Source organism: Purpureocillium takamizusanense, chromosome 2, assembly GCF_022605165.1.
Source record: "Purpureocillium takamizusanense chromosome 2, complete sequence".
Taxonomy (NCBI): Eukaryota; Fungi; Ascomycota; class Sordariomycetes; order Hypocreales; family Ophiocordycipitaceae; genus Purpureocillium; species Purpureocillium takamizusanense.
In genome coordinates, this window is record NC_063069.1 from 5,405,207 (window position 1) to 5,432,593 (window position 27,387).

The 27,387-nt window shown below is 59.4% G+C and overlaps 11 protein-coding genes across 12 annotated transcripts; 4 read left to right on the top strand and 7 right to left on the bottom strand.

Annotated features, from left to right (window-relative positions):
* Positions 1 to 282: 282 nt before the first annotated feature.
* Positions 283 to 1,335, top strand: JDV02_003445 (uncharacterized protein; the record flags this gene model as incomplete). Its single annotated transcript, XM_047984573.1, has 1 exon — positions 283 to 1,335. The coding sequence occupies one exon, from the start codon at positions 283 to 285 to the stop codon at positions 1,333 to 1,335; it is 1,053 nt and encodes a 350-aa protein (XP_047840547.1).
* A 122-nt stretch (positions 1,336 to 1,457) lies between these two features.
* On the bottom strand, positions 1,458 to 1,886 carry JDV02_003446 (uncharacterized protein; the record flags this gene model as incomplete). The annotated part of the gene is made up of 1 exon (XM_047984574.1): positions 1,458 to 1,886. One exon carries the CDS (start codon positions 1,884 to 1,886, stop codon positions 1,458 to 1,460), a length of 429 nt encoding a protein of 142 aa, XP_047840548.1.
* Positions 1,887 to 2,914: 1,028 nt separating this feature from the next.
* Positions 2,915 to 4,990, bottom strand: JDV02_003447 (uncharacterized protein; the record flags this gene model as incomplete). Its single annotated transcript, XM_047984575.1, has 6 exons — positions 2,915 to 3,625; positions 3,680 to 4,228; positions 4,283 to 4,486; positions 4,538 to 4,593; positions 4,641 to 4,839; positions 4,894 to 4,990. 6 exons carry the CDS (start codon positions 4,988 to 4,990, stop codon positions 3,066 to 3,068), a joined length of 1,665 nt encoding a protein of 554 aa, XP_047840549.1. The 3' UTR covers positions 2,915 to 3,065.
* A 716-nt stretch (positions 4,991 to 5,706) lies between these two features.
* On the bottom strand, positions 5,707 to 6,727 carry JDV02_003448 (uncharacterized protein; the record flags this gene model as incomplete). The annotated part of the gene is made up of 4 exons (XM_047984576.1): positions 5,707 to 5,903; positions 5,964 to 6,275; positions 6,341 to 6,517; positions 6,590 to 6,727. The coding sequence occupies 4 exons, from the start codon at positions 6,725 to 6,727 to the stop codon at positions 5,874 to 5,876; spliced, it is 657 nt and encodes a 218-aa protein (XP_047840550.1). The 3' UTR covers positions 5,707 to 5,873.
* Positions 6,728 to 6,888: 161 nt separating this feature from the next.
* SWR1 (DNA helicase) lies at positions 6,889 to 12,594 on the top strand. The gene has a single exon (XM_047984577.1). The coding sequence runs from the start codon at positions 7,086 to 7,088 to the stop codon at positions 12,243 to 12,245; it is 5,160 nt and encodes a 1,719-aa protein (XP_047840551.1). The 5' UTR covers positions 6,889 to 7,085; the 3' UTR covers positions 12,246 to 12,594.
* A 961-nt stretch (positions 12,595 to 13,555) lies between these two features.
* Positions 13,556 to 15,040, bottom strand: JDV02_003450 (uncharacterized protein; the record flags this gene model as incomplete). The annotated part of the gene is made up of 1 exon (XM_047984578.1): positions 13,556 to 15,040. One exon carries the CDS (start codon positions 15,038 to 15,040, stop codon positions 13,556 to 13,558), a length of 1,485 nt encoding a protein of 494 aa, XP_047840552.1.
* Positions 15,041 to 15,096: 56 nt separating this feature from the next.
* On the bottom strand, positions 15,097 to 15,261 carry JDV02_003451 (uncharacterized protein; the record flags this gene model as incomplete). The annotated part of the gene is made up of 1 exon (XM_047984579.1): positions 15,097 to 15,261. The coding sequence occupies one exon, from the start codon at positions 15,259 to 15,261 to the stop codon at positions 15,097 to 15,099; it is 165 nt and encodes a 54-aa protein (XP_047840553.1).
* Positions 15,262 to 16,328: 1,067 nt separating this feature from the next.
* JDV02_003452 (uncharacterized protein) lies at positions 16,329 to 18,945 on the bottom strand (the record flags this gene model as incomplete). The annotated part of the gene is made up of 2 exons (XM_047984580.1): positions 18,725 to 18,945; positions 16,329 to 18,660 (listed from the first exon to the last, which is right to left on the bottom strand). Exons 1-2 carry the CDS (start codon positions 18,736 to 18,738, stop codon positions 16,329 to 16,331), a joined length of 2,346 nt encoding a protein of 781 aa, XP_047840554.1. The 5' UTR covers positions 18,739 to 18,945.
* A 537-nt stretch (positions 18,946 to 19,482) lies between these two features.
* JDV02_003453 (uncharacterized protein) lies at positions 19,483 to 23,361 on the top strand. 2 transcript variants are annotated; one of them, XM_047984581.1, is made up of 5 exons: positions 19,483 to 20,073; positions 20,137 to 20,165; positions 20,234 to 20,351; positions 20,420 to 20,567; positions 20,638 to 23,361. In XM_047984581.1, exons 1-5 carry the CDS (start codon positions 20,026 to 20,028, stop codon positions 22,983 to 22,985), a joined length of 2,691 nt encoding a protein of 896 aa, XP_047840555.1. In that variant the 5' UTR covers positions 19,483 to 20,025; the 3' UTR covers positions 22,986 to 23,361. The 2 variants fall into 2 exon arrangements, with proteins under 2 accessions (XP_047840555.1, XP_047840556.1); XM_047984582.1 differs by having other exon boundaries at positions 19,615 to 20,351; positions 20,420 to 23,361.
* On the bottom strand, positions 23,275 to 24,497 carry JDV02_003454 (uncharacterized protein). The gene is made up of 3 exons (XM_047984583.1): positions 24,222 to 24,497; positions 23,981 to 24,119; positions 23,275 to 23,866 (listed from the first exon to the last, which is right to left on the bottom strand). Exons 1-3 carry the CDS (start codon positions 24,357 to 24,359, stop codon positions 23,469 to 23,471), a joined length of 675 nt encoding a protein of 224 aa, XP_047840557.1. The 5' UTR covers positions 24,360 to 24,497; the 3' UTR covers positions 23,275 to 23,468.
* An 899-nt stretch (positions 24,498 to 25,396) lies between these two features.
* On the top strand, positions 25,397 to 27,321 carry CDC43 (Protein geranylgeranyltransferase type I). The gene is made up of 4 exons (XM_047984584.1): positions 25,397 to 26,341; positions 26,405 to 26,450; positions 26,508 to 26,830; positions 26,923 to 27,321. The coding sequence occupies exons 1-4, from the start codon at positions 25,715 to 25,717 to the stop codon at positions 27,232 to 27,234; spliced, it is 1,308 nt and encodes a 435-aa protein (XP_047840558.1). The 5' UTR covers positions 25,397 to 25,714; the 3' UTR covers positions 27,235 to 27,321.
* Positions 27,322 to 27,387: the final 66 nt, after the last annotated feature.

Consider the following 27,387-nt stretch of genomic DNA (forward strand, 5'->3'; position numbering starts at 1 on the left):
ACTACTAGCTACGTTGGTCGGACTATATCCCCGGTGTTGTCAGCAAACTCCAATGACTCACTCACTCATTAGCCCTATTAACCAGCTTCAACGTCAACGTCAACTTCATAATTTCACTTTTATACCCGTGCCATCCATTGTGTCAGAGCAAAACTCAGTCTGGTTCTTGCCCAATCTGACAGTCTCTACCTTCAGAAAAAGAGAAACATAAATTGGGAGTGAGGTTGCGACTCAAGCAAGGCCATCGCCCAGCCGCACCCAGGCAATAAACAGTCCGTCTCCATGGCCGCCGCCACCACTCCCACACGCCGCACAGCCTACATCCGCACCATCATCGACCACCCTGTCCCATACAACGACACCGACTGGTGCAACCTGCGCACCTGGTTGCGCTTCTGGGTCGGCCAGGACGCGGGGGCCATCTTCGGCACACTGCCGAAGACGACGACGACGACATCCGGCCTGCGAACTGCTACCACCGTCGTGGATATTCGGCACCATTACGTCTTGGCATATCGCATCGCCTCAGACGCCTTCGTCCTCGACTGGCTCATCGCCTGCTCCGTGAAGGGCAACCTCCGCCTCGCGCGGGACGACTTCACCGTCTACCTCTCGCTGGCGCAGGCGTGCGACCCCGCGAATACGGAGCTCTTCCGACGGCTGGAGAGCGAGTCTGTGTCTGTGCACATCGTCTCGTCAGGAGGCGGCGGCGGCGGCGCCTCACGAACGAGGAGGACGAGCAGGAAGAAGAAAGAGAAGACGACGACAGCAGCAGCAGCAGCAGCAGAGGAGGCCGAAAATGAAGAGGTCGTCGAAGAACAAGACGCAGCATGCGTAGACGCGGTCCTCCTCTCCACAAGCGACTACCTCCTCGAAACGCACCTCTCCCGCGCCCGCGGCATCACCCCCTTCCACAGCCCGTGGCGCATCTCCCTCCGCCACGGCCACGCACAGCCATCCCGCGCAGCCGAGGAGAGCCACGCGTACTTTCGAGGCCGACTGCAGGCGCGTATGGGTGGCCACACAGCGCGCTCATGCTCGTACCCGCACCCCAAAAGTGACGCCTGGCGGCGCGACCACGCGTGCCCCTCGTGCGGGAAGCGGTGCAAGCGGAGTAAAGGGTGTCGGACCACGGGCGAGTGGTGGGTAGAAGGGATGTCGGAGGAGGAGCGGCGATGGGGCGGGGGCGTGGATACGTCGGCGCCGCGGCCGCCCGAGTTTGAGAAGGACTGGAGGAGCTTAAGCGTTGAAGATGTCGTGGCGCGCTATAGCAAGGGGTGGGGGTCGCGCGTCGGCTGGAGGTGGCAGTCGGTTGATACGTTCTCAGGGGAGTGAGGGTGAGCTCAGGGACCATGGACTGAACCCATGAGAGAAAAGGGGCGGCGTAGTTTTGACAGAACCAAAGTAAGCCTTATTGAAATGACTGTCGTCGGCAGATTAACCCGGACGGGCACAAGCTACACTAATCTGTGCCTCATTACGTCCCCACTAGATATCATACCCGACCTCGCGACATCATCTAGGCTCCGGGTTTTCGCGGAGGGCGGCTCGCCGGGACGGACTGCACCGTATGGTATAATGCCCAGCATCATGCTGGTGCGAATCTGGCGGTTTCTCTCGCTGTCTCGCGCGCTGGATCTGGCGGCAGCGCGCTCAGGGAACTTGAGGCTCGCAATGGTGCTGGGCATGGCTGTTGTGGTTGGCGCCTGCCACTCGTCGTCGGACAGCCAGTGCTTGATGCTATGGGCCATGTAGTGCGTATCGCGGTCGTCCAGAAAGTAGCGTGACGACATGGCTATGGAAGTCAAGAGCGAGTCTTTGGGCAGGTGTACGCTGTGGCGGGCCAGCTCTGCCTCGGTCAGGCCTTTTCTCTTGGAGGGGTCCATCACAGGGTGCCATGTGGTCGACTCTCAAATACGGTTGTATATAAACTTGGACTCGAGCTGGGGGACTTACACGGGCCGGCTAGGTAGCGACCAGCGAGTCGAGACTTGCTGGGCATGGCCCGTTCGTTGGTCACTGTCAGTCACGTCATCCGCTCTCCCCTAGTCCTCGGGATTCCGTCCTTTTCTTCCTTGACACCTTCACGCCCAGACTGGCCATGACGAGTCCAAGACGAACAAGCCTGCTGACATGGCTTCAAGTCCTATGGGGGCCTGGATGACGATGCGTGAGGTACTGAGGCTGTCCAGACTCCACTGGCTTTAGGTTCGACCTTTGCGACGCGGGCGGCGCAACCTGGCCTAGGAGACTGTCACACCAGACCCGTGGAGATGGTTGGACATGTGTATGCATGAATGCATTGGGGGATGGACGATGCATGGCGGGATGCAAAAGGGAGGGCGTTGGCGGATAATCGGGCGTGGGCCTCGTTTCGTCCCGCCCGTCGTCCTTTGCACCTTCGCACCTTCCGCTTCGCGTCTTCGCTCTTTCCCCCTCGCGAAGAGACGAGCGGCGCGCCCACACGTGCTTGCTTGCTAGGTATCATGCACTCGGTCCGCGTGACCTGACTTACACCGTCAACCTGCCAATAGTCACGACTCCCTCGTCCAACATGCTTAACGTATCAACCACGTACATAGACTACGATATATAATGTCTCATTTTTACTATACCGAGTACTGCTCCGTCACTCAGAAAGCAAACCTTGCCAGCGGGGATTGCAAGTGTGGCACGCTCACCCCACGGGTGCCCTGCTGTTGAGCGACGGAGATGCGCCAACGCCAACGCGGAGCCTCTCTGACTCCAAGCCGTGGCCCTCCCATAAGCATATAGTCTCCCAAAGCAAGGCAAAAAGACTTGCCTAGAGCGACACCGGTCGTAGAATGTACCAATTCATGTGTGCTTCGTATTATCATCCTACGGAACCCCATACCAGCTTCCTCTTGTACGCCCACGCAGACACCAGACCAGCCTCCACGCAAACTTGCGTCTTTCGACGCCACCCATGCTACCTCTGGGTTGCTACAAAATGTACTTGCCAGTGTAATCCTACAAGTGTCACTGATGCAAAACTCAAAAGTTCAAGACCCTACGGCCCGAGTCACGTCTGGCACACGTCGTAGTCAACCAACGTTCTCCTTGCTGTCAGCAAATGGAGTGAGGCGCGCGCTCGAGCTGCACCGCCGCGCCTCGTCCTCGTCCTCAACAGTTCTCGCAGACGTCGGAGTGAAGGTGCGAAGGCGCTTCAAACCCTTTTCCCCCGTCGTCGTTGCTGCGCTGCCAACCATCGCGTCACCGAGAGGCACCCTCAAGCCACTCGCGTCTGTACCTTGACAAGGGACACGGCTAGTGTCAGAGCGCCCCTTGCTCTGCGGACTGTTCGCCTGCGACGGCACCGTGCATACAGGCATACCGCCGCCTGACGGGATGAACATTTGCTGCGAGACCCGCCGCATGTCGACGTGGTCCTGGGCTGAAGCCATGGACATATCCGACGCCGAGTGTGCCCTTCCATGGTCCCGGTTCTCTTTGCGCGACTTGACCTCCATTGCAGGCTCTTGGTTTGCCTGGCATTGTAGCTGGAACTGGATTGGCATCGGCTGGTTCAGCAATGAGTTGGTCAGAGAATTGGCCAGCTCCGCAGGGATCACCGAGTTGTGCGAGAGCATGGGAAACGGCACCGCTGGTCAATATTCTGTTAGTGGTCGAGACGGCTCTTGCGAAGCATTTCACGTACCTTCGGCCTCAAAGGCTCCCGTGCCGCATGTTGTTGGCGTGTTCGTGGGCACTCGAAGATGGGCGGACCCATCCTCCTCTCGCGCAACACCCAAGTCGGCCGGCATTACTGACTGTCCTGAAGCTTCTCTATTGCTCATCGGCGTGTAGTCGGGCATGCTGATGTCGGTGCTCATCCTTCGGGCGTCATGTCGATGTTGCGCACCGTCGTCGTCCCACGGCGGCACACCTTGGCCACTGGCCATCAGCCAGTCAAAATAGGCATTTTTGTTTGTAAATGGATCGACCAAGTTCTCTCCCAGGCACTCCACAGAGCTTGGAAGTACCGCCGAGCCCTGCAATCCAAAGCGCGTCGGAGCGTGTGGCACCGTAGCTCTTCGTGAGGGTGCAGGCACGCCGCCCCGAGGGAGGACGCTTCGCCGCCGCGGGGAATGGGCATGCGAATCCGCATCGCCCGAGGGATACGAGGGGACTGGCATCGACGAGGTAAACGGCACGCGCTGCCACAGGGACGCGTTGGGCCACGCGATGCACGCTGCTTCCAGCACGTCTATGTCGGCTGGTTAGACACATAGCCAAGGGATCCCACCCGCGACAGACCTACCAAGAGGGGCGTGCTGGAAGGAGAACATGACAATGTTCTTGACCCGCTCGACGGGGAGTGACAGCGAGTCCCGAGGAAACCCTTCGCTGAGAACGACTTTAATCCGGCCGAGGTCATCGGCTGGGCTCCAATGGCTTTGCTGGAGCAGCTCTCGTTGAAAGAGCGGGAACCGGAGCGGCTCAAGCTTTCCACTCTTTGCAACATCTATAGGCGGTCTTAGTTATGTGTTGGGGGCAGGATCATGGCCTGACCGACCACAGGTGTGTGCAATGACATGCGGCGAGCAGTAGTCTCGATTCAGCGTCGTAGATCTGCTCCCGTCAGCCTCCGACATTGCATGGCTGTACGCCATACGTACGCTACCAGTCTCCCATCAATATACAGTCTTGCCTCGAACTTGACCGCCTCGCTAAACTCGCTGTAGGCCCTGGTAAATTGGCTTACGATGGGCGTGGACCACGAGTGGATCGATACCTGGAAGTTTGATCCGGCAGGGAGGCTGGGGACGAAGCAGCAGACCGTCGGAAGGCCCAGGGATCCATGGCTTTGGGCGAACTCTGCACGCGGCCATCAGCGACAGTCGGGATTCGCAGGCGAGGCCAGCCACGTACCTGCGTCGTGGACGACATGGCAAGCCACCTTAAACTCTTTGATTGGGATCTTGCAGTCTGTTGGGAACAGGAGAATGTCCCAGTCCTGGTAGCGCATGATGATGGGACCTGGTGATGGCCTGGGTCTTCCGGTGAACGGATGCGAGTGTCAATGTCGCAGCAGCAGTAGAGCAGCCGTTGGGATCCTGATCATTCACGCCTGGTACTCCGAAAGGAGTGCACTGGGCAGTGATCCTCGAAGGGCGGTCCGTTCAAGGTGCCAACGCTGCTGTTGACAGAAAGGGAGCGAAGCGGAGGGCCAACGAAATTCAGACTGCCAATACAGCAGCCGGTCTGTCGTCGGGCCGGGTGCCTATCCTTGGATGATGGAGACGCCGGGGGCAACTTCAGGAGTCACGGCTCTGAGAAGGACCGACGGCCTTGCTGCACATGTCAGGTCAGAGCTGCCCAGAGGCGAGTCCGGACGAAGTGCGGGCAGGTCGCACCATCGAGAATCGCAGGCGCGTGCTCGAGTGAAGCTAGTGGTCAGATTGTTCCATGGACAGAGTGACCTTGCGCGGCGGCAGAGATGCCGAGCGCACGGCGCAAGTAGACCCCGACCTGAGATGCAAATCGTTTTGCCGAGCGGGGTCGGTCACTCAAGGCGTTCCTTCCGGATATCAAGGAGATTGGTAGGGGCAAAGGCAGACGGCTACCTAGCTTGGCGAGTCGAGCAGGTGCAGGCCATGCCATAATAGCACGTTGGTAGCCACCGAGCGCAAAGGGTGGCATCACAGGACGAAGTCGGTGGCGAGAGTCAGGCCTTTTGAGTGAGGAACAGAGGAAATTGCATGCATAGGTACTACACCGGCCACGTCATGGCCTCGTCAACCGTCCTGAATCGCACCTGCCTGGCAGCTCACATCATGACCCACAGCACATCGTGTCGTCGAGTTTTCCTGTATTCCGCATCTAGCTTATGTACAAACGCCGTCCTGCGATTAAGGGTCATCGTCTCCGGCCATTCGTGCCTAGAAAAATGTCAGCACGTACTGCCCGCCAGGTAGAGGCGTGGGAAAAGGATCACATACCCTTACGGCCCCTGGGCCACCCAGTTCCCGCTCCAGCCCGCCCTCAAATTCTCTCGGATACGAGGGCTTATCGGGGTAGTTCATGTACACGACACCAGAGACACCCAGGAAGGCGGCGATAAAGGTGCCGACCATGATGAGGCCCGGGCCGGTGGTTGTCCAAGTGTACTCCCATGGAGAGAAGATTCCGAGGACGTCGTTGTCTTCGTGGACAGGCTCGCCAAAGTTGCGTCGCTCTTGCGGATCCCACCAAGTGGCGTAGGGGTCGCGGAATTGACGCTTGATGCGGGGAGGGTTGATGTAGCCGCCGTTCTATGTTCGTCGTAGTTAGTAGCCGTCCCCGACTCGACCGACTTCAGATTGCCTTCGCGACTGACCATGCCGGGGTCTTCCGCCTCGCTGAGCACCTGGCGATCGGGATACTTTTCGTCGAGCGTCTTCTTATCGGTGTAGGATGCGGGCGTAAAGGCCCGTCGCTGGGCGACCGGAAGGCGTCGTGCAGCCGCGAGGCCGTTGCGAAGGGCCGACGCCCGCGCAATTCGTTGAGGGAGCATCTGCGCGACAATCGTCAGTAACCCAGCCCACGCGTTGTCGCGCAAGGCGGCAGCTTCGCGTAGCCGACTTACCGAGGGCGATTCGCGATGTGTGGCGCCCAATTGCTCGGTGACGATGGCGGCCTTTTTCGAGTCGAGCCAGGCCCTTTGGTACAATGGAGGTTGTGGTGATGGCGGCTTCCGGCAGTAGGTAATTGGTGCCTCAGGCATAAACGGCAAAACACGCCCCCTCCACAAGGCCACCACACCCACAGCTCAGCAGCAGCCTGAGCTCCAGCAGCAGGCGCGACACAAGCAAGTGGAGGTACGTACCTCTGGTCCGCCGCGAAACGTCCCCCCATGTCACCTGCTCCCTTTCCACCAATTTCTCTCCGTCTCAAAAGTTTTGCTGACGACACCGAATTCTAGCACAAAATCCGCCGCCGGCCACGCCACAGGCCTCTGATCATGTGCAAATTCTGTATGAGTATTTTCTAAAGCGCTACGATTCCATAGACCCTAATTTTTGCCCTGCCAATGTTCGCCTCAGCGAGATCTCGCCCTCTGCGTCTCCCGGCTCCACCCTGCTATGATGCCCGAGACCGCGTCGCCCAAGGTCCAGCCGGCCATGGCGGACCCGGATTCCTCGAGCGACGAGCTGTCTCCGCCACCCGACGACGCGTCTATTGAGGAGCTCAAGATTGGCGATGGTGGCTTCGCGCCCCTCACTGAAGAACACGCCGACGATGACGCGACGCCGCATACAAATGGACACGTGCCGGCAGAGCTCAACGGTCATCACGATAGCTCCGACGACGACAGCGAACGACCTACGAAGCGGCGCAAGACCCGAGACTCGACACCTCCCCCGACGGCGCGGAAGCCAAAGATCGAGTCGCCTCCCTGGAAAAAGATCGAGGCCGAGGGACCGACGTCGTACACTGAAAACGGCCGGCGCAAGTCCGGTCGAATCAACACATTACCACTCGACCTACACCCCCCCGGGAAGAAACGGCTGACGAGGCAGTCTCTTGGAGGCAGGCCTTCTGGCACGCCAAAGAAAGACACCACGTCGGCGTCGACCAAGGGGTCCAGGTCGGTGCCGAGCAAGGACAAGGCGGCGAAGAAGGTGGTATCCACACCAAAGTCTGCCTCCAAGAAGCCTGTCGCCGAACCCAGGCTCTCGAATCGATCGCGGCGGCGCACCCCTTCCCCGCGACCTCAGCCAACGCGGCACTCGACCCGTCCGCGACGAGCCTCACGCCTTGCGGCCGATTCCGATACAAGCCCTATCAACGATTCCAAGTTTGGCTACTACGATGCCAGCGGTCGATCGCCCCGGTCTAGATGGCGCATCGTGCCAGGTGCCATTCCTCTGGTTCATCCTGATCAGGTGCGGAAGAGACCTAAGATTGGTACAAGCTTCGAGGACTTTTGGGCGCGCGCAGGCGACATCCCCGTCGAGGAGGGCGGTCTGCAGGCATCTGAAGATGGACCGCCCTACACTGATGATGTTGCATTCAAAGAGGCGCAAACGATACTGCGCATCGAACACGAGGTCGAACCTGGCGGCTTGCTCTCCAGAGAAAGATGCTCCCTATTTGCACCTGAGGGTGAAGAGGAGCCACCACGGCAGTGGGCGCGTCGGGATCATATGGTCAAAGCCATGTCCAACTTCCGCAAGCTGCTCCTCGCAGAGCAGCAACGCCACCGCGCGACCGCCAAGAAGCTCGCTGAGGCTTGCCGCGATGAGTGGTGGCGACGGCAGCCCAAGTCTGCCGAGCAAGTCGAGGCAGAAGAACGCGACAAGTGGATACTGCGGTACAGAGTAGTCATCAGGGCGCTCATTGGGACATGGGAAAATGTCAAGGCCCAGGTGAACCAAAGGCGCCTCGAAGAATGGGAGGCTGAGGAGCAGCGACGGGTCAAAGCGGCCCTCAACGAGGCTGTCAGCTTATCCGAACAGAAACTCCAGGCGCGGCGTGAGTTGGACTCTGGAATGCCGTCCGATGAAGACGGCTTCGATGATCTCAGCGATGACATGAGCGGCAGCGGTAGCGATGGTGACGACGACCTCCTTTCGGACGAAGACGGCCAAGATGACGACGATAGCGACAACATGTCCACCTCGGATGACGACGAAGGAGATGAGTCCAAGGACGTGGCGGACGAGGGCCTGACCCAGGAACAACTGCGAGCCAAATACGCGCACATCCCCGAGCTAGGGCCACATTCGCCCAGCCATGATGACACCACCAGCGCGGATCCCGCCACCGCCGAAACGGACGCTGATGCTGCGCAAGAAACCAGCGACGAGTCGGTGGACATGGACGACGACCTGGGTTCCAGCGATATGGGAAGCGACGACGACGACGATGAATCAGAAGGTGGCGACGAATCGGCAGATGAGTCTGAAGGAGAGGCTGGAGGCTTGCTTGGCCTATTTTTCGGCAAGTCCGAGTTGAAACAAATCCAGGACCAGGCTCCAGAAGACACCACGGCGAATGGGGATGACATCAAACTCGACGATACCCATGTTCAAGGGCCGGACGGCACCGATAAGGCCTGTCCTATCACAAATGACGCTGTCGACGACGACGACGCCATGTCGTTGGTCCGCTTGCCAGAGTCAGTGAATGGGGATGGTCTTGAGGATGAACAAGCCAATGGACCACAAGACGAAGACGCGATGACTGACAAAGTAGACGTTTCGGCCAAAGCGGATGAACCGATCACCACGCAGATCAGGGATGATGAAGATGACAAGGCACACATCCCGGACCAACAGACTAATGGCGACGCACAGCGGAACACCTCTCCCGCCGATGATGTAGCCATGGCGGACGCCGACCAGGCAGGCGATCCTGGTGAGCACACTGCGGTGGCTGAGAAGCCCGCTAGCCCTGAGACTGAGCCGGTTACGAACCCAGCCAGCCAAGACCCAAGTCAGTCACCAGCGACATCAGAAACGAAGCCTTCCGACGTTGATGGTGCCTCGACAGTGGATCTTGCTGTGGCCAAGGTGGGAAAGAGTCGGTCTCCTTCGCAGCCGGCACCCGAGAGCCACAAAATGGAGGTTCCGTTTCTCCTTCGCGGCACCCTGCGCGAATACCAGCGAGATGGTCTCGACTGGCTGGCCGGTCTGTACGCCAACAACACCAACGGTATCCTCGCAGACGAAATGGGATTGGGCAAGACTATCCAAACCATCGCTCTGCTTGCCCACCTCGCTTGCTCCCACGAGGTTTGGGGTCCTCACCTCGTTGTCGTACCCACCAGTGTGATGCTCAACTGGGAGATGGAGTTCAAAAAGTGGTGCCCGGGCTTCAAGATTCTCGCATACTATGGCTCACAAGAGGAGCGCAAGAGGAAGCGCCAGGGCTGGAACAACGACGACGTCTGGAACGTGTGCATCACGTCGTATCAGCTGGTGCTCCAGGATCACCAAGTGTTCAAGCGGCGACGCTGGCATTACATGATTCTCGACGAAGCGCACAACATCAAAAACTTCAAGTCCCAGCGGTGGCGCACACTCCTGGGGTTCAACACGCAAGCACGGCTACTTCTTACTGGCACGCCGTTGCAAAACAATCTCACCGAGCTCTGGTCGCTGCTGTTCTTTTTGATGCCGTCTGAGAATGGCGTCGGCGGCTTTGCAGATCTCCAGGAATTCCAGGACTGGTTCCACAAGCCAGAGTCCCAAATTCTGGAGAGTGGCAGAGAGCAGATGGACGAAGAGGCCAAAGCCATCATCTCCAAACTGCACAAAGTTCTGCGCCCTTACCTGCTCCGGCGCCTCAAGGCCGATGTGGAGAAGCAAATGCCTGGCAAGTACGAGCACGTCGAGTTTTGCCGCCTATCGAAACGCCAGCGAGAGCTCTATGACGGCTTCCTATCCCGAGCCGACACCAAGCAAACGCTGGCATCGGGGAATTACATGTCCATCATCAACTGCCTCATGCAACTACGCAAGGTCTGCAACCACCCAGACCTTTTCACTGACCGGCCCATCATGACCTCGTTCCGCATGGCACGGTCCGTTCCCTGCGACTACGAATTTACAGAACGCATAGTGCGGCACTCGCTGCTAGCAACGCCGCCCATGGCAAAGGTCAATCTCAGCTTCCTCAACCTCATCCCAACCGAGCACGAGCAGCTCTCGAATGCGAGAGCGGAGAGAATCGCACAATTAAGCTCGCACCGGACGCTCATGGACCTTAGGGAGGCGCAACGGAGCCGCGCCCAGAGCTCGTGCATGACACTCGACCCGTCAACGGTAGAATCCACCATTGCTTACCTTGAAGGTGCGTCTCGATGGGGACGCTTTGAAGAGCTCCAACATTGTGTCTATCTCAACGCCCTCCGCCGTCAGCAGCGACCGATCTACGGCGAGAGTTTGGTCAATCTCGTCAGCGTAGAGGCACACCGGCGCCCCTGTCGACCTCGTCCGAGGGTGCCTCGGAAGATCATGGCCTGGTTTGAAGACGACTCCACATTTATTCGCAACCTGATTCCCAGCCTCGACCAGCGAGCCGACAGCTTCAAGACGACAATTGAGAAATTTTCATGCGTAACGCCAGCGGTCGTGACGCGCGACCTGGAACGACCCATGCTTGGTCGTATGGGCGTGCAAGCCTTCACTGATGCCGACTTGAAGCTGTCAGCGCCTGTCCGCTGGGCCCCCTTTATGCCGAAAGCGGCGCCTCCGGACCCCTGGCATGAGGCTCGCATGCGTCTCAGCATACAGTTTCCAGACAAACGACTGCTGCAATACGACTGTGGCAAGCTTCAAGTGCTCGACAAACTTCTCCGTAGGCTCCAAGCAGGCGGCCATCGGGCGCTGATATTTACACAGATGACCAAGGTCCTCGACATCTTGGAGCAGTTTCTCAACATACACGGCCACAAGTACCTACGCCTTGACGGCGCGACCAAGGTGGAGCAGCGCCAAATCTTGACGGACCGATTCAACAACGACCCTCGCATCCTCTGTTTCATTCTGTCAACCAGATCTGGTGGGCTGGGCATCAACCTGACGGGAGCGGACACGGTCATATTTTACGACCAGGACTGGAATCCAGCCATGGACAAGCAGTGCCAGGACCGTTGCCACCGAATCGGACAAACACGCGACGTGCACATTTATCGTCTCGTCAGCGAACACACGATTGAGGCCAACATCTTGCGCAAGGCCTCGCAGAAGCAGATGCTGGATGATGTCGTCATCCAGGAGGGCGAGTTCACGACTGACTACTTCAATCGCGTGTCCGTCCGGGACGTTTTGGGTGAGAAAATTGACTTTACGAGCGAGGGCGTGGCCGCTGCAGATGCTGCTCTCGACCGCGTCCTGGGCGGACCGTCGGAGAGCAAAGACCAGCGCACCGTAGGCCGTGTACTCGAGCAAGCCGAGGACAGGGAAGATGTCGCCGCGGCGAGGATCGCGGAGCGTGAAATACAGGCAGACGATGCCGACTTTACAGAGAAGCCCAGCGGCCCCGCTTCGGGGGCATCGACGACACGACAAGGTACGCCCGCCAAGTCGGTGCTGGACGGCAGCGTCCTAGACGGCGTCGACTCGGTGCAGCTGGACGAAGATGTGGAGTACAATGCTTGGGGAGACAGAGTTGGCAACATTGACGATTACATGCTTGGCGTCATGGCGGCAGAGCTCGAGGGTACGAAGCTGGAGCTGCCCAAGGACAAAAAGAAGAGCAAGAAAAAGAAGGGAAAAGACACAAGGAAGCGATGAGACCGGGACACGGTGTTTTTTATGGGGTGGGGGGCTTCTGGCCTAGAAGGGTACCGACCTTGTGGCATTAAGGATGGACTGTTGGAATAGTGTATTATAGTACAAAGCATGGCAAGGGCATGAGGTCTTATACGGGGGCCGTCTACATTGTATCGACGGCTGGAGTTTATGGGTGGGCGGGCCATATTAGCAAGCATGCAAAACCGGCGCAGGGCAGATGACGTGGGCGACCAGGAGGCCGCTGCCAGGAGGATTCGGATCGGTGGGTTTGAACTTTTGGCGTGTACAAATTACGTTGCAATGCGACAGGGAAAGGTATATCCTTCAAGCAAGATTTTTTCCGTAGCTGCTCTTTGGGCGGCATGGAGTTGTACGATTCTCAGCAGAGCCCAACTCGCGATGCCATGGCAAGATGCCATAACAAGGTCCGCGTTGCATCGGATCACCAATGAGCCAATGATGCTCACGAGTCGGTGCCGATGTTGGTTGGCAGGCAGCCACCGCGAGCTGTTGCCATACCGTGTTGCATGTATATATATATATATACGATGCATGAGATGGTGAATCGTGGCCGACGGGATGTGGTGTTGGTGATTGCAAGGGCCGGCAACCATGTTTGATGGTGAAACCAGGCCCGGTCTGGAGTCAGAGGGGAGGAAGATGGCGGGAACCTAAGCTCCCGCGCGGGAGGGGAAGCGGGGGGGGGGGGAGACAAGAGGATCTGTAAGCTTGTACGGGTGGACGCCCCTGACTTGGAGTGCCAAACAACAAGTCAATCGTTACGGTGGATGTGTAGGGGGGTGCTGATGGGCGGCAGGGGCGTAAGTATCTTAAGGTGCGGAAGTTTCTCTGGCGGAGTCGACGTGGGGAGTACATTAGGGTACTTTCTGGGGGAGGTTAGGTTTGGGTTTGTCATACCGATGGCTTATACGAAGTACCTCGTCCGTGTCTGGTGGCTAACGAAAGCGCTCTTACCTATTAGCTGACTGAAGCTATTACCCTGGAGGTGCTGGGTATCAGTGCAACAAATTCAGTCGCAGTACAATTTCAATCATTTGGAAGATTTGAACTTGCACCACCAAGTCTCACGTACGGGCGACTTCCATTAGACAGTATGTGCCTTATGTGCCTTGTTGTAAACTTTCTGGCTTGACGAGAACGAGTAGTATTGCAAGTGAGGTCGGCTCCCTGTCCAGAGACACAACCGCTACCCTATTCCCGCTATTTAATCCACCCCTATTTAAAGACGACATACTACCCCATACATGTACTCAAATAGATGATCTTTAAGGCGACCCTCGTAACGAAGTTTAACTAGCGTTATTGTTGTTGTTGCTGTTGTCGGTGCTATCATCGGCCTTGATGGAAAGGTACTTGCCGGGATAGTACTTGGAAACCCACATCTCGGCGAGCATATTCTTGGTGATGCTCTTAAGGTAGTAGTTGATGGGAACACCGCTCTTGCCGTCGGCAGCCTTCTTGAGATAGTCCTCGAGGGCCGTCATGAGGGAGTTGATGTCGAGGACTTTGTTCGCTCCATCGTCAATCTCTCCCAGGGCCGACAAGGCCGACTTGATCTCGCTCGACTTCATGCTCTGCATCTGCTTGCCGGTGCGCGCCGAGTCGGCGGCCGACTTGACGGCGTCCTGGTCGGCGGCGGTGGCGTTTTGGATCGTGGCAATGGCGGCCATGCTCTTCTGGGGGTCGAAGTCGGTAAACTTCTCCACGCCGAGCTTGACCTGGCTGGCGACAATAGACGGGATGACGCCCATGCTGATGAGGGTGACGTGAGACGAGATGTTCTGCGAGCTGAGCAGGTTCTTGACATCGTTGGAGAAGGACGTGTTAACGCCGAAGCCGCCCGACGCCTTTTCGAACCAGGCGCCGGCGTCCATCTGGGACTGCAGGGACGCGGCGAAGGAGCTGAGGCTCTCGCTCGAGGTGCTCTCGCTCACGTTGAGGATATGCACCATGCCGACGAAGCTGGAGCCGTACGTCATGCCGGAGATGATGCTGAACTCCTTTTCCTTCTGGCCGCTGTCCTGCTGCGAGGCGCGGGCGATGGCGAGCATGTTGTCGGAGCTCTCGGGCTTGATCTGGTCGTCCTTGCCGAACAGGTCGTTCCAGACCTTGATGCCCTTGTCGACGTTGATGACAAAGGGGGCCAGGATGGAGGCGTTCTTATGGGTGCAGGAGACGGAGAAGACGAGCGTGCCGGCGAGGCTGTGCTTGCTCGTCTGGCTGCTGACCTGGGACTGGGCGGCCTTGCTCATCTGGCTGGAGACGTCGTTGCCCAGGTACGAGAGCGAGGAGGAGATGAAGGTGGAGACCGCGCTGGCGTGCGAGTCGGACCGCTGCTCGTTGATGTCGACGGAAAAGTACTGCACGTCCATGTTGAGCGAGTCGGCCGACAGGGGCATCGTCTTGATCTCCGTCTTGACGAAGTCGACGGGGCTCTCGGCCTCGTAGTTGACCATGCGGATCTTCTCGCGGTACCCGACGAGCTCGTCCTCGACCTCGAGCTTCTTCTCGCAGTACTGGCCCGCGGCGTCGCCGATGGCCTTGTCGAGCCCCTCCATCTTGGACTCGAGGGCGGTGGTGGGGACGCCCAGGTTCTGCAGCTCCGACTTGGTCATGTCGAGGCTGCGCTTGGACGCGAGGAGCGCGTTGAGGTGCTCCTGCGCGGCGTCGGCCTTGGACTGGATGTCGGACATTTTGGAGATGTTGGCGATGCGGTCCGGGTGGACGACGTTGGCGAGCACGAGGCTCGGGTCGTAGGGGATGGTGGAAGGCATGATGATGGTGGTGGTTGCTGGTGCCCTTTCGCGGGAGTGAGGAGAAGACAAAGGGGTTAGAGTGATGAGGAGTTTTTGTTGTTGTTGCTGATGTTGTTGTTGTTGCTGATGTTGCTGATGTTGCTGATGTTGCTGATGTTGCTGATGTTGCAGATGTTGTACTTGGTGTTTTCGATGGCTGAAGCTTTCCTGAGTGCTCTGAGGAGGAAGAAAACTGCCATGAGAGCGAGACAAGGCATGTTTAAATAGAGAACAGGGCGGCTATCTGGACACGGAGCAAGTTCACGATGTTCAGTGTTCAGTTGAAGCCCGGGCGGTTTGATTATCGTGACCGCCCTCGACGCCGTCAATAATCCGCCGGCGGAGGTTTGAATATCAAGACTATTGGACAAAGGTGATCTCCGATGCCGAACCCGAGACCCATGAAAGAACACATTTGGTTATATCCTGCAACTCACCGTTCCTCAGCTGCTGCACGACAACGAGGCGCGGCCGCAAAAGGCATCGGAGCGGTTGAACGGGGCACGGGGCTAGACACCCGGCCGCAATGGGCATCTCAGCTCTTCTCTCGCACGTCTCCTCTGTTCCCATCGCGGCTCCTCCGTCGTTCTGGTTTGTCCGGAGTTGCCTCTCAGCTTCGCTGCCATCGTCCGGGGAAGGGGCTCCTGACCAACGGCTAAGTCCCAGAATAGCCCGGCCCCCATGGGCTTACATGCAGTCCCGCCGCTTGGCGTTCGCACCGGAGAGAGAGCAACGGGGCGTGTAAGAGCTTCCATTGGCCGGGGGGTCCGACAGGTAGATGATGGTTCAAGGGGTTGCACGGCCCTATCGAGTAAAGGTCTGGCTTCCTCGAAGGGAACATGTGTGTGCTTCGCTGCCGAGTCCGGAGACGCCACCGTCCAGTGGTCGGCGGAAAGGCAAACCGTGGATCGTTCTGGACACGATACGGTTACATCGACCCCTTCACTTTTTTCTCCGTCGATGAGATGTGGAATCGGTTGGAACCCTCAGGGGTGGAAGGGCCAGTCTTGGAGTTCAACTACGCTACGAGAGCGGATCTATAGTCCAGAATAGATGCCACGTCTCCTATATTAGGGGCCTACGAGTCAATTACCCCAAGTTCTTCTTCGTACTTCGTATTCCTTCTTTCTTAGAAAACCGAATACATATGACTTTTACTAATAGAGTATCCTTGACGAAAAGTTGCGGTCAGTGGTGGCCCGGCCCGGCTTAATGAGCTACGTCCAATCCGTAGTATCCCGAGGTTGGTTGGGCACGATCCCTGCAGCTATTCCTTCGTGCCCAAGGGCGAAGAAGGCGCAGGAGCGTCAGGCTCATCGTCGTCGGCCCCCTCACCGGGTTTTTGGTCGAGACTGAGACCATACATCTTCCACAGCACCTGGGCCGGCACGCCGATCCTCGCATCCCCGCTCCACGTCCAAGGGCTATTCCATGTCGTTTGCTGCCGCTCGTCTGCCGCCGCTAGTGCCCTCTTAAAGTCCGGGTCCCCTACGAGTTCGCGCGCAACCCTGTCCGGATTAGGCCGCGCCCTGGTGGCCGCCGTCTGGGAGAGGTCCTCCGCGGAGCTCAAGTCCTGCACGACGAGATCGAAGCCAACGTCTACCTGGGACAAGTCCGCCGAGCAAATCTCAACCAGCTCGAATACGGGAGCCATGGGCGTGCCAGAGGCTGAGTAGGCTGTGGCCCACTGCTCGGTCACCAGATGTCGCGACATGGCCTTGATGAGCGCGTCGGTCGTATCGAACGTGACCATGGCGAAGTTGGGATCGTAGAAGTGGTAGGAAGAAAGATAGGCGTTCCTGATGGTAGCCCCAAGGAGCATGGCGTGGCCCTCGGTGTGTAGCATGAACATCCGACTCGCCGTGCCGGATTGGATTTGCAGAGCCTCGACGGCCTGCTCGATGGTAACTCGGCCGCGTGCCGTCGACGCCGCCAAAGCGTCAGCGCCAATTCGCAGGTTCTGCAGTCCGTAGAGCAGTAGTCTTGCGTCTGATGAGTTGACGGGCGTGGCTGTGCGGAGAGACGCGAGCTTGGCCATGATGCGGTCCACGGCTTCCTCACCGTCCGCCCAGAGAGCCACCGCGACGGCGCGCACCAGGGGGTAGGACCATCCGCACCCGCCGAGGCGGAGCATGACGTCCTGTGGCATCGCCTTGACCTTTCCACCGCTATCCTTGAGCAGGTACTCGATGACACGGTTGGCCTCCTTTAACCGTTCGAGCCCCTCTTGCTCGGCAGCATCGTCCACACGATGTAGGAGGGCGCCCAGCTGCGTGTCTGTTAGGTTGTAGAGCGACCCAAGACAGAGCTTCCTTAAGTCTAGCGATGTCATGCCTGCAGAATACTGGCGCACTTGGATCCTGTCGTACGCCGCATACCCGTCCGTCACGGCCTTGTTGGGCGTCATCCGTAGCCTCGCCGCCAGCATATCGAATTTCTCTCCCGACGTGGCGCCCTGGAGCCCGGCGCGTAGCACGTCTTCTGTCTGGACGACTGCCGCGGCGCCCCCCTCGCGTCGTGTCAGCTGCCAAAGATAGAGGAAGTCGTAGTCTTGGCCGTCTACCAACAGCAACTCGATCTCTGGCAACATGCGCCTGGCGGCGTCCCTGTCTGCCGTCCCCACGCCTGGGTCATCTTGCAACTGAGTTACGAGCATGAGCTTCTCCTTGACGCCCCGGAAGTACTCAAAGTAGACTCGAGTGCCGCGGACAGCCGCGTTACTGAGTTTGGGAATCGGCTCGTCTGCTTTGAACACGAATTCGCCGTCAGTTTCCCTCAGGAGGCTCGGGAGCTCTGCAGGGTTGAAGCTAGTGGCAATCTCCCGCATTCGCTGGCGGACTCGCTCGCGGTCTTTGCAGGCCTTCGCGATCCTCTCTTCCGCAAGCCAGCGCCTCGCGGGCGCGGCGGGGTCGATGAACCTGGTGATGACATGCTTTTCGGGGTCGCTGTCGCGAAACTCGTACTCATCATGGGCAGGAGGCACGCCCTGGAGCAGCTGCGCGTATAGTTTCCACCCAGAGTGTTTGCCTCTGTACTGCATGAGCACCGTGGCGAGGCTGCCGCGCTCGTCGCCGTAGTCGCGGTGGTCCATGGCCGCGACGGGCTTATCGTCGTGCGTCTTGCCCACGGCGTCGTCCTGGTCGACAGCCATGACGACGTTGTCGTGCAGCTCAGAGGCGTTGCCGCGAGGGTCGTGGAAGACGCGGTAGTGGGTTTCGTCGAGGGACGTAACGACGATGGAGCAGCCGCTCAGCATGCCCGTGAGGAGCATTGTGCTTTCACAGCCCTCCGGTGGCGCCTTGGGATGTTTCGGAATGTCGACAAAGGCAGGCGTGTTGGTTCTCCAGGCGCCGCCTTTGTAGCCCAGATAATATGCCTGTCGCGAGTACGTCTCTTTCTTGTACCGGCCGTGGAAGCTCAGGTTGTAGCTCATCCCTCCTGCCTTGGACGAGGCGCTCGGAATAAGCTTGAAGTACACCATGTCCGGGATATTGGCTGCCTGGGTGGACAGGGAGGGAAAGATGTTCCCGCTGCCCACGGGCCGCACTGTGAGGAACTGCTCTGCGTCTTCGAAAAGACCTGCAATGTCCTGGCTTCCTCTGTAGACATGTTAGTTGGCTGATTTGTCATGACTCAAATGTCTCCTGTCAATGTCTTTCTTACACTGCGTCGTCCATGGTGAGGCAAAGCGGATATTATAGGAATCGCGCGTCATTCATGGAGACAAGAAGAAAAGTTCCGTGGTTCAACTCAGAGAAAAAGAGAGGCCTCTTTTGGCCGGGTTCGGATGCAACTTATACGCGGCCTATAGGAGGGACGGGTTGTGCTTCGCATGGTCTGGACTCTGGTCAGTCCTCGCTGACCATCTTCGGACACGACCGACCATACAGCGTCGCACTTTGGCTGTTCAGCTGCAGTCGGGCAGGCCCCCAAGGCGCCCTTCGCCCCGTCCGGCATCCTGGGCACAGCTCAGCTGCCGGATTGGCGCGCCCGACTTGCTCGTTCGATGGGACGTTGTGATCCAATTGGATAAGCCGACTGCAACTTGATACTGAATGACGTTTGGAACGGACTGGTATTTGTTGACCAAGTTTTATATAGGAGCGATGATGGGGTTTGTCAATAAAGTCGTATTTTCTTTAATACGGCCAACCTACTAACTAACGTTAGCAACCCTTTGCACTTCGTTTATAAGCCGGGTGGCGGCGAAGGAACTCATGTTTCAAGCGAGTCCAATCAGAGCCGGCCTGGCCTTGCCTTACTTATTAGTAGACGCCCTAGACAGCATAACCATTCAGTGGACTACTAACGGGTTAGTAATAATGGAACCCCCACCAGAAGGGAAGTCGTCAACAGACACCTCACGGGCTGGCCTTCATCCGCAGCCCCAGGTACCCCGAGGTACCCACCCCCCCTGTCCGCACAGGCAGTACCTTCACTGTCAGAATCCACAGCAGCACCTGCACCAGCAACGGCAGCAGCGACCAATCCAACCAACCAATGGGCCAGCCAACCAGCCCCTCGACGTCGTCGGGTCACGACTCGAAGGTCATCATCACCGACAGCTTCTCTCTGTTCCCCTTCTTCACCTGCACCTTCATCTCTTTGCCATCCCCTGGCCACCGCATACAGCATCCACGACGCCCAATCGCTACGCGTCCAGGATTGTTTCCTACACCGACAACGCAACCCGGACGACGCGCCTCGCGCGACGGGCGAATGGCTTGCGCTGAAGTCGCCGTTGTCATCGTCTCCCACGCCACTGGCACCGTCCGCTCCTGAAGAAGCAACGACACGGACCGCCACATCACACCACGTCACTCGCCCCCCCGCCCTCGGCACCGTCGGGACCCCGAGAGAGCCTCATCGCGCGCACATTTAATCTTCAGCGCAGTTCCCCGTTGCCCATCGCCCAGCCCGCGCGCGCGCGCGACCCAGCAGCTCCCGGCGCACCACGCGGAGGGATGCAGCCGGCAAAGGGGAAGACGGAGCCGCATGGACGCAAGGCCAAGGTGGGAGCCGCCTGCACCGTCCCGGACCCCACGAGTCTTGCTAACGCGCGCTGCCGTGTCCAGCTTGCCAATTCGTACCAGCAATTGTTGGAGTTCGTACCGTCCTCCCCTGGCCCCCTTTCTCTGTCTGCCCCGACGCGCGCCAGCTAACCTCTCGCAGCGAATTCTCGACCAACGAGCTCCGATCTGTCGGCAACTATACCCTCGGCCGCCTGATCGGAAAGGGCTCCTTTGGCAAGGTGTACCTGGCTTCGCATAAGCTCACCAACGGCTCCAAGGTACGACTCATCCGTCCTCACATATCCCCGAGTCGCCTCCGAGTCCATCCGCTGACCTGCCATCCCAGGTTGTTCTCAAGTCGGCGCACAAAGATGACTCGAACCTCGCCCGTGAAATACATCACCACCGGCAATTTGTGCACCCGCACATTGCGCGGCTGTACGAGGTCATTGTGACCGAGTCGCTAGTCTGGCTCGTGTTGGAATATTGTTCCGGTAGGACAGCATACACACCAACACCCCTCCCCCGACGTGCGAGATGTGGCTGACACCAGACATGCCGTAGGCGATGAACTCTACAACTACCTCCTCGAGCATGGGCCGCTGCCCGTCAACAAGGTCCAGAAGATATTCGCGCAGCTAGTCGGCGCCGTCGCCTACGTCCACATGCAGTCGTGCGTCCATCGAGATCTCAAGCTCGAAAACATACTTTTCGATAAGCATGAAAACGTGAAGCTCGTCGACTTTGGCTTCACCCGCGAGTACGAGGGCAGGACGAACCACCTCCAGACATTCTGCGGCACGATATGCTATGCAGCCCCCGAAATGCTGCGAGGCGAAAAGTACGCCGGCGAAAAGGTTGACGTCTGGAGCCTGGGCATCATCCTGTACGCTCTGCTCTGCGGCGAGCTGCCGTTCGACGACGACGACGACAATGTGACCCGCACCAAGATCCTGTCCGAGGAGCCCCCATACCCGGACCACCTCCCGGCCGACGCCGTTCCTCTGCTCAAGTCCCTCCTCTCGAAACGACCGTTTCCCCGCCCGGCACTGGACGAGATTCTCGCCCACCCGTTCTTGGCTGAGCATGCAGCTCCCCAGCAGCATATTCTCAAGGTCAAGACGCAGCCGCCATTTTCGACGGCGCTGGAAAAGGACTGCCTGCAGCGGATGCGCAGCGCTGGCGTCGACATTGATGCCGTCATCGAGAGCGTGCTGGCGCAAAAGTGCGATGCATTGTCTGGCTGGTGGAAGCTACTGCTCGAAAAGGAGGAGCGCAAGATGCTCCGGCGAGAAAAGCGGCGAAAAGAAAAAGAGACGGAGCGAAGTCTTCGCCGGCTTTCGGCGGCGTCGAGTCGGCTGGAGCGCATGGCGCCCACGCTGCAGAATGTAGACGAAGACGGTGGCCTGACCAGCCAATTCATCCGGCTGGGCGAGTCCAGCAGCTCTAGAAGGGGGAGGAGTGAGCGTAGGAGTGCTCACTACCATCCCGACTTTGCCATCTCCGACCTTCCCCAGCTGCCCGAAGCCAACAGAGAAAGCGGAACGTCGTACGAGGACATGCCACCAACGCCGATAGACAAAGACTCGATCCGTTCTGTCTCCACGTCCCGCCATCGTCGACCGATACCGCCTCCAAAGGAGGGCATACTGCGCAGTGCGAGATCTAGAGGCTCCACTCTCCACCTTGTCACCACGTCGGAGACGATGCTCAAGGAGCAAGACGCAGCAGGGAACCAGAACCGGCAGCAGACGACCGGGCAGAAGACGAAGAAGAAGCCAAGCGAGGCCATCATTGCCCACTGGAAGCACTGGACGCACTGGCTGCTCGAGAACACGTCGCGGAGGCGCAAGGGGCACGAGAGGCGGACGAGCCGCAGCACCCCCAACCTGCACAGGAAGGAGTCAAGCGCCCGCAGCAGCAAGGATGCCAGCCCCCGGCCGCAGACGAGCAAGTATCCCACCGCGGGGTCGCCCGCGCAGGCTACGGTGTCGCTCCCCAAGAGCGTCGTGGCCAACGGCCATGCGTCGAAGGGAACTCCAGCGCAGGGCAGCTACGTTCATAGAGGGACCACGACGTCGCGGTCCTCGTCGCTATCGACGACGGCCCACGCCCATCATCCCCGACCGCGCGTTGCCACGTCGCAGTCCTATAAGAGACAGTCGCTGTCGCCGTCGCCGCTGACCCCCCGTTCGACGATTCGCCGTTCCTCGGCGGGCTTGCGTGGGAGGAAATCTACTTCCTCGTCCATCTCATCGGTGCGTTCAATGCACCATCACCACCATTCCCACTCCAAAGCTTCGTCGACAAGCTCCGCGGGATCCGTCTCGACGTGTAAGACGCCACTTGGCCGCGGTCACTCGCCGCACCACTCCGTCAAAGTCCTCCCTGCGACACCAACGACGACGTCGTTTCCATCCAACATTCGGCTTGTTCTTGGATCGCCCGCGCCGCCGCCCCTGCAGCTCTACAACGAGGGCATGCCTAGCAACCAACCGCAGCCACCAGGGTCGCCGAACCCCTTCTCGTCGGGCGTTTTGTTCGCGAAGCGAAAAAAGAACATCTTCAAAGGGCCGACGCTGAATTTTGGCGGTGGCTTTGGAATGGCCAGCGGTAGAAGTGCATCGGCACACTCCCGAAGCGGCAGCGGTTCGGCGCGCGGGCGCCCATCTGGTGAGATCACGATACAAGAAGAGGAAGAAGACGAAAACGCCGTGGCAGAAGATCCGGACGAAGACATTGAAGAGGTGGATATGTTTAACCCCATTGTCGGCGGTCCGGGCGAAACGATTGAAGAGCAAATCATCGAAGATGAGGACGAAGAGCCGACGTTTACGACGAATGTGAACAGCCCGACCTTTTCCAAAAACGACGAGGGGCCGGCGGCGCCAGAGGCGAAACTGGTGGCCTGAGATGGCGATACCCCATTACATATACACGGAGATGGCTTTGACGTGTGCAGCTTTTTTATTCTTCATGTCTAAACTTTTTGTGCGAACGCAGGACGGGAGGAAGAGCAGATACCCGTCCACGACTCGTGGAAGAGCGTGCGATAGGACCTTTGTACGAGTTATCCGTGGTGTGCGTATCCGCGCTCTGGGTTCAAAGCGATGCTCAAGCGCGGCTTCTTGGTCGCGGAAGTTTTAGAGGCGAAGCGTGCCTACGATACAGACCGGACGTCGACTACGGAGCGCGGGAATCGAGAGCAGCAAATGTATAAATCACTCGTTGATGGGTATAGTTATGCGACCTAGATATCCCGGTAACTCCAATCCAAGCGTGTCTGAGATGTCTCTCATCATGACTGTGCTCCAGGGCCCCAAAGTACATTCATCCAGCCGCCGCCTCCCGAATTGCCTCGTGACATGAGAATAGCAATTCAGGGGACCGTCGCACTACTCGTCGTGGTCGTGCGCGCTCCTCTTGCGATCCGCGCGGCCGGCCACGCGGAGCTTCTCGACGACGCCCGCGCGCTCCTCGCGCAGGGTGACCCAAATCCAGAACCAGGTGATCATCTCGAGAAACATGAAGGTGAAGAAGACGCGGTTCTTGAGGGCGTCGCCGCCCCAGCCGGAGGGGCGGTAGACCGACGACGGAGAGGACGAGGACGAGAAGGAGGGGGGAGTCGAGGTCGAGGTCGAAGGCGGGACGACGCCGCCGGTTGCGCCAGCGCCTGCGGCGGCAGCGCGCCGGCCGGCGCGAGATAGAGACGCGGTGCCGAAGATGGGGGAGGAGGGTCCGAGGAAGTACGAGTAGAAGACGAGGAACATGGAGAAGAGGGAGCGGAGGGGCGCTGGTGGGGCGAGCAGATGGTGAGTTAGCCAAGAAGACATGGATATGCTGCCCGGGGTCTGGTCTGCGGGACGAGCAGGCGGGGGAAGTATAAGGGGGAGAGGGGGAGGCGCACCTTGGGTGCCCCAGTAGTAAAGCGCGCCGAGCTCCTCGGGCATGGAGAGGGATACGAGGTCGCTCAGGCCGAGGAGGGCGAGCACGACTGCGAGGAAGGCGAGGGCGGGGGACTGGGCGTCGAAGCCGCGGACGGCGGGCTGGTTTTATGACGAGAAATGTTAGTGTGGTGAGCCAGCCTAAGGCAACATAGACACCCAAGTAGGTATGGGGAATGGGAGAGTACAGTGCGCCGGACGTACCATGCCCATGCTCTCGCCCATGACGAAGACGATGGCCTGCTCATCGATAGTGCGCGGGTTGGTGAGGAAGAAGAAGGCGAGGGTGAGGTGGAAGAGGGAGACGGAGGTGATGATTGTCTTGGCGGCGATGAGCGGCATGGCGGGCGGGCGGGCGGGCGGCGGCGCGCACGCTTTCGAGTCTATATGTTCGAAGTAGGTACTTGGGTTCTGCCTGTTATAAGTCGTTCCTCGTTCACGACGAGGAGTTGGTCGAGAACACCGCGGGAGCAGGCGATGGGGGCCGTGGACGGGGGGTCTTTTGGCTTGTGTGGTGGTTGTCGCGGGGAGGAAGGTTTGTTGAAACGAGGGACAGCAAAGTCGTCGGGTGTGGTGGTTTTCGATGGGATGGACGCGCGTTGTGCCTGAGACGACGACGTCTTTGTCTTGTGCTGCCGCCGCTGCTGGAGGGGGAGGGTGTCTTTGATCGGAGAGACAAGGGAATGACGAAGGGCACGCACCAGTGGTGGTGGTGGTGGGCGGGCTCAGTTATGGGCGCGGCGCGGCGCGGGCGCAGGCGTGGACGCGGCGAGCTGGCGACGACGAGGACGACGACAACGATCGAATCGGGAGGGCAGAGGGAGGACGAGGGAGGGAGGGAGGCGGCGAGCAAGAGAGCGAGAGAGTGAGCGAGCGGACGAGTCACGACGAGAGGAGCAGGGAGGGTGTGAGTTGGCGACGATGCAGCCTCGTTTTTTTTGGGGGGGGGGGCGGGAGCTTGTCCTGGCGCTGGATGCTGCTGGTGTCGTCATGCCCTTGTCCCTGTGCCTGGACGTCCAGCGCGCACTCCGCTGAAGGACAGGTGTGGGTGCGGCAGGCCGGGAAGCACGGGACGGGCGGGAGTTTAAAACGCTGCCTGCGTCCAATGTGTCGTGCGTCCGTGCCCTGGTCGTTAGACGCTCCAGAGGGGACCCAACTTACTAACTTACCTTAGGCAGGTACCGCGTCGCCACCACTGGAGGCCCCTGGAGGCCCCTGTGGGAGCTCAACACGCGGCAGGCTCGGGGCTTTGTGGTAGGTTGTGCCCAGACTTAACTTGGGGAAGGGGCGACGGGTTCAGAGGGTGGGTGGGTGTGGCTGTGACCTTGGAGTTTTCCATTCAGCACAGTCGCCCGCTGATGAGGCTGGGCCGCGGGGGAGGGCCTGCTGTGGCGCATGCTTCCCAGCCCTGAGAGTACCAGCTGCAGTGAACTTTCGCCGAAGCTGAGCTGAGCTCATGGAGTGCCTCAACTCGACGCTGTCATCTCTCCAAGCTCGCAGGAGCCTCCATGGCCAAGACGCCGTCGGCCTTGTAGCTCGCACACCTATCCTTCCAGATCTCGCGAGGAATACAGCCATACGCGCACCATACAGCAAAGTCTGAACCGCCAATGGCGACCGCCTGACACTCGGATCCAGAGTTCCAGGACTCACCCACCCCGCGGCGGCGCTCGCGCGTCTACACAGCGCCATTCATCATGGCCGGCCTCGACACGGCGCGGCACACCAAGTACTGGCAGCGATGCTACTCCTCCTTCCTGCCTTCCGCCTATACCGCCAACGACTCCACGCGCCTGACCTTTGCCTTCTTCATCGTCTCGGCCCTTGATTTGCTGCGCCCGTCCGCGGACGCGGCCACGGCGCCCCCGCCGAGCGCCGCGCAACGGGCCGCCGTGCGCGCCTGGGTCCTCGCCCTGCAGCACCCGGACGGCGGCTTCTGCGGGAGTCCGACGCACGCGCTGCGCGACCGCCCGGCGCGCGGCGCGGCGAACCTGGCCGCCACGTTCTTTGCGCTGCTGCTGCTGGCGCTGGCGGCTGGAGGTGGTGATGGCGACGGTGATCTGGCAGAGGCAGGGGCCGAGGCGCAGGCGCGCGCGGCGTTCGCGGGCGTCGAGCGGAGAAAGCTGCTGCGCTGGCTGAGGCGGCTGCAGCGCCGCGATGGGAGCTTCGGGCAGGTGCTGTGGGAGGGCGAGGCAGTGGGCGGTAGGGATATGCGGCACAGTTACTTGGCGAGCTGCATACGGTGGATGCTGCGTGGGGAGGGCGATGGCGCGGAGGAGGACATTGATGTTGAGGGCATGGTGGCGCACATTCGACGATGTCAGGTGAGTTACGGTGAGACTATGGCTTTGGGCGACTACTTGGAGATGCTGAAACATGTCGTCTAGACCTTTGACGGAGGCCTAGCCGAGGCGTCGGAGCATGAATCCCATGGTAGGTGCTTCTTAGCTATGGGCTACAACGTCTACGAGGCTGACTTTCCCTCTTCAGCTGGTTACGCCTACTGCGGCATTGCGGCACTCTACATGCTCGACCGTCCATGGTCATCCTCTTCCGCAGCCCCCAAAGAGGCGGCTATGAAGGCCGGGATCGGGTGCCGCGACAGGCTGGTGCGCTTCCTTGCCCACCGGCAGTTCGAGTACCTCGCGAAGCAGGAGGAGGAGGGTGACGATGCCAGCGACGATGAGAACTTTATCGAGTCCACGCTCGGCGAACTAAATCTGGACGATGGGTGTGCCTGCGTGGGCTTCAACGGGCGGTGGAACAAGAAGGCGGACACGTGCTATACGTGGTGGGTAGGCGGCACGCTGGCGGTCAGTCTCTTATCCCCTGGTTGCGGTGCGGTGAGATTATGAATGGCAAGCGGGCATTCGTCGAGCGACATACTGACGGCGCCCCGTGGCAGATGCTCGACAGCCTGGACGTGGTCAACGCGGCCCCCTCGCAGCGGTACCTGGTCGATGTCACGCAGCATCGCATCGGCGGCTTCGGCAAGGCCGTCGGCTCGCCGCCCGACATCTACCACTCGTATCTAGGGCTGGCGGCGCTGGCGCTGCTGGGCGAGTCGGGCCTCAAGGAGTTTGACATGGGGCTGTGCTGCAGCAGGGACACGGCGCGCAAGGTCGAGCTAGCCCGCGCTGGGTTGCTGGAGAGGGAGGAGAAGAAGGTGTTTGACGAGGATGGATTCTGGGAGGCGGCCGGGGCTCCTTCGCGGTAGCGGCAGCACTCTTATATGGACTGGATACCGGAGGTACAGTATTGTATAGTATGCTATACGTCCAATAGGAAGGACTGGATGCCTGAGTGCGTTCCCGTATAGTCTACTGGCACGTGTACTCGACGTGCATATACGTGAGCTTTGCAACATGTT

Excerpts from the sequence above, each read along its gene's own strand:
- JDV02_003453 (XM_047984581.1), top strand. The coding sequence starts at position 20,026 with ATGCAGCCGGCAAAGGGGAAGACGGAGCCGCATGGACGCAAGGCCAAG. Across the intron at positions 20,352-20,419 it reads AGCTCACCAACGGCTCCAAG|GTTGTTCTCAAGTCGGCGCA; the intron begins GTACGACTCATC and ends CTGCCATCCCAG. Across the intron at positions 20,568-20,637 it reads CGTGTTGGAATATTGTTCCG|GCGATGAACTCTACAACTAC; the intron begins GTAGGACAGCAT and ends GACATGCCGTAG.
- JDV02_003454 (XM_047984583.1), bottom strand. The coding sequence starts at position 24,359 with ATGCCGCTCATCGCCGCCAAGACAATCATCACCTCCGTCTCCCTCTTC. Across the intron at positions 24,120-24,221 it reads TGGGCGAGAGCATGGGCATG|CCCGCCGTCCGCGGCTTCGA; the intron begins GTACGTCCGGCG and ends TCATAAAACCAG. Across the intron at positions 23,867-23,980 it reads TTACTACTGGGGCACCCAAG|CGCCCCTCCGCTCCCTCTTC; the intron begins GTGCGCCTCCCC and ends TCGCCCCACCAG.
- CDC43 (XM_047984584.1), top strand. The coding sequence starts at position 25,715 with ATGGCCGGCCTCGACACGGCGCGGCACACCAAGTACTGGCAGCGATGC. Across the intron at positions 26,451-26,507 it reads GTCGGAGCATGAATCCCATG|CTGGTTACGCCTACTGCGGC; the intron begins GTAGGTGCTTCT and ends TTCCCTCTTCAG. Across the intron at positions 26,831-26,922 it reads GGGTAGGCGGCACGCTGGCG|ATGCTCGACAGCCTGGACGT; the intron begins GTCAGTCTCTTA and ends GCCCCGTGGCAG.
- SWR1 (XM_047984577.1), top strand. The coding sequence starts at position 7,086 with ATGATGCCCGAGACCGCGTCGCCCAAGGTCCAGCCGGCCATGGCGGAC.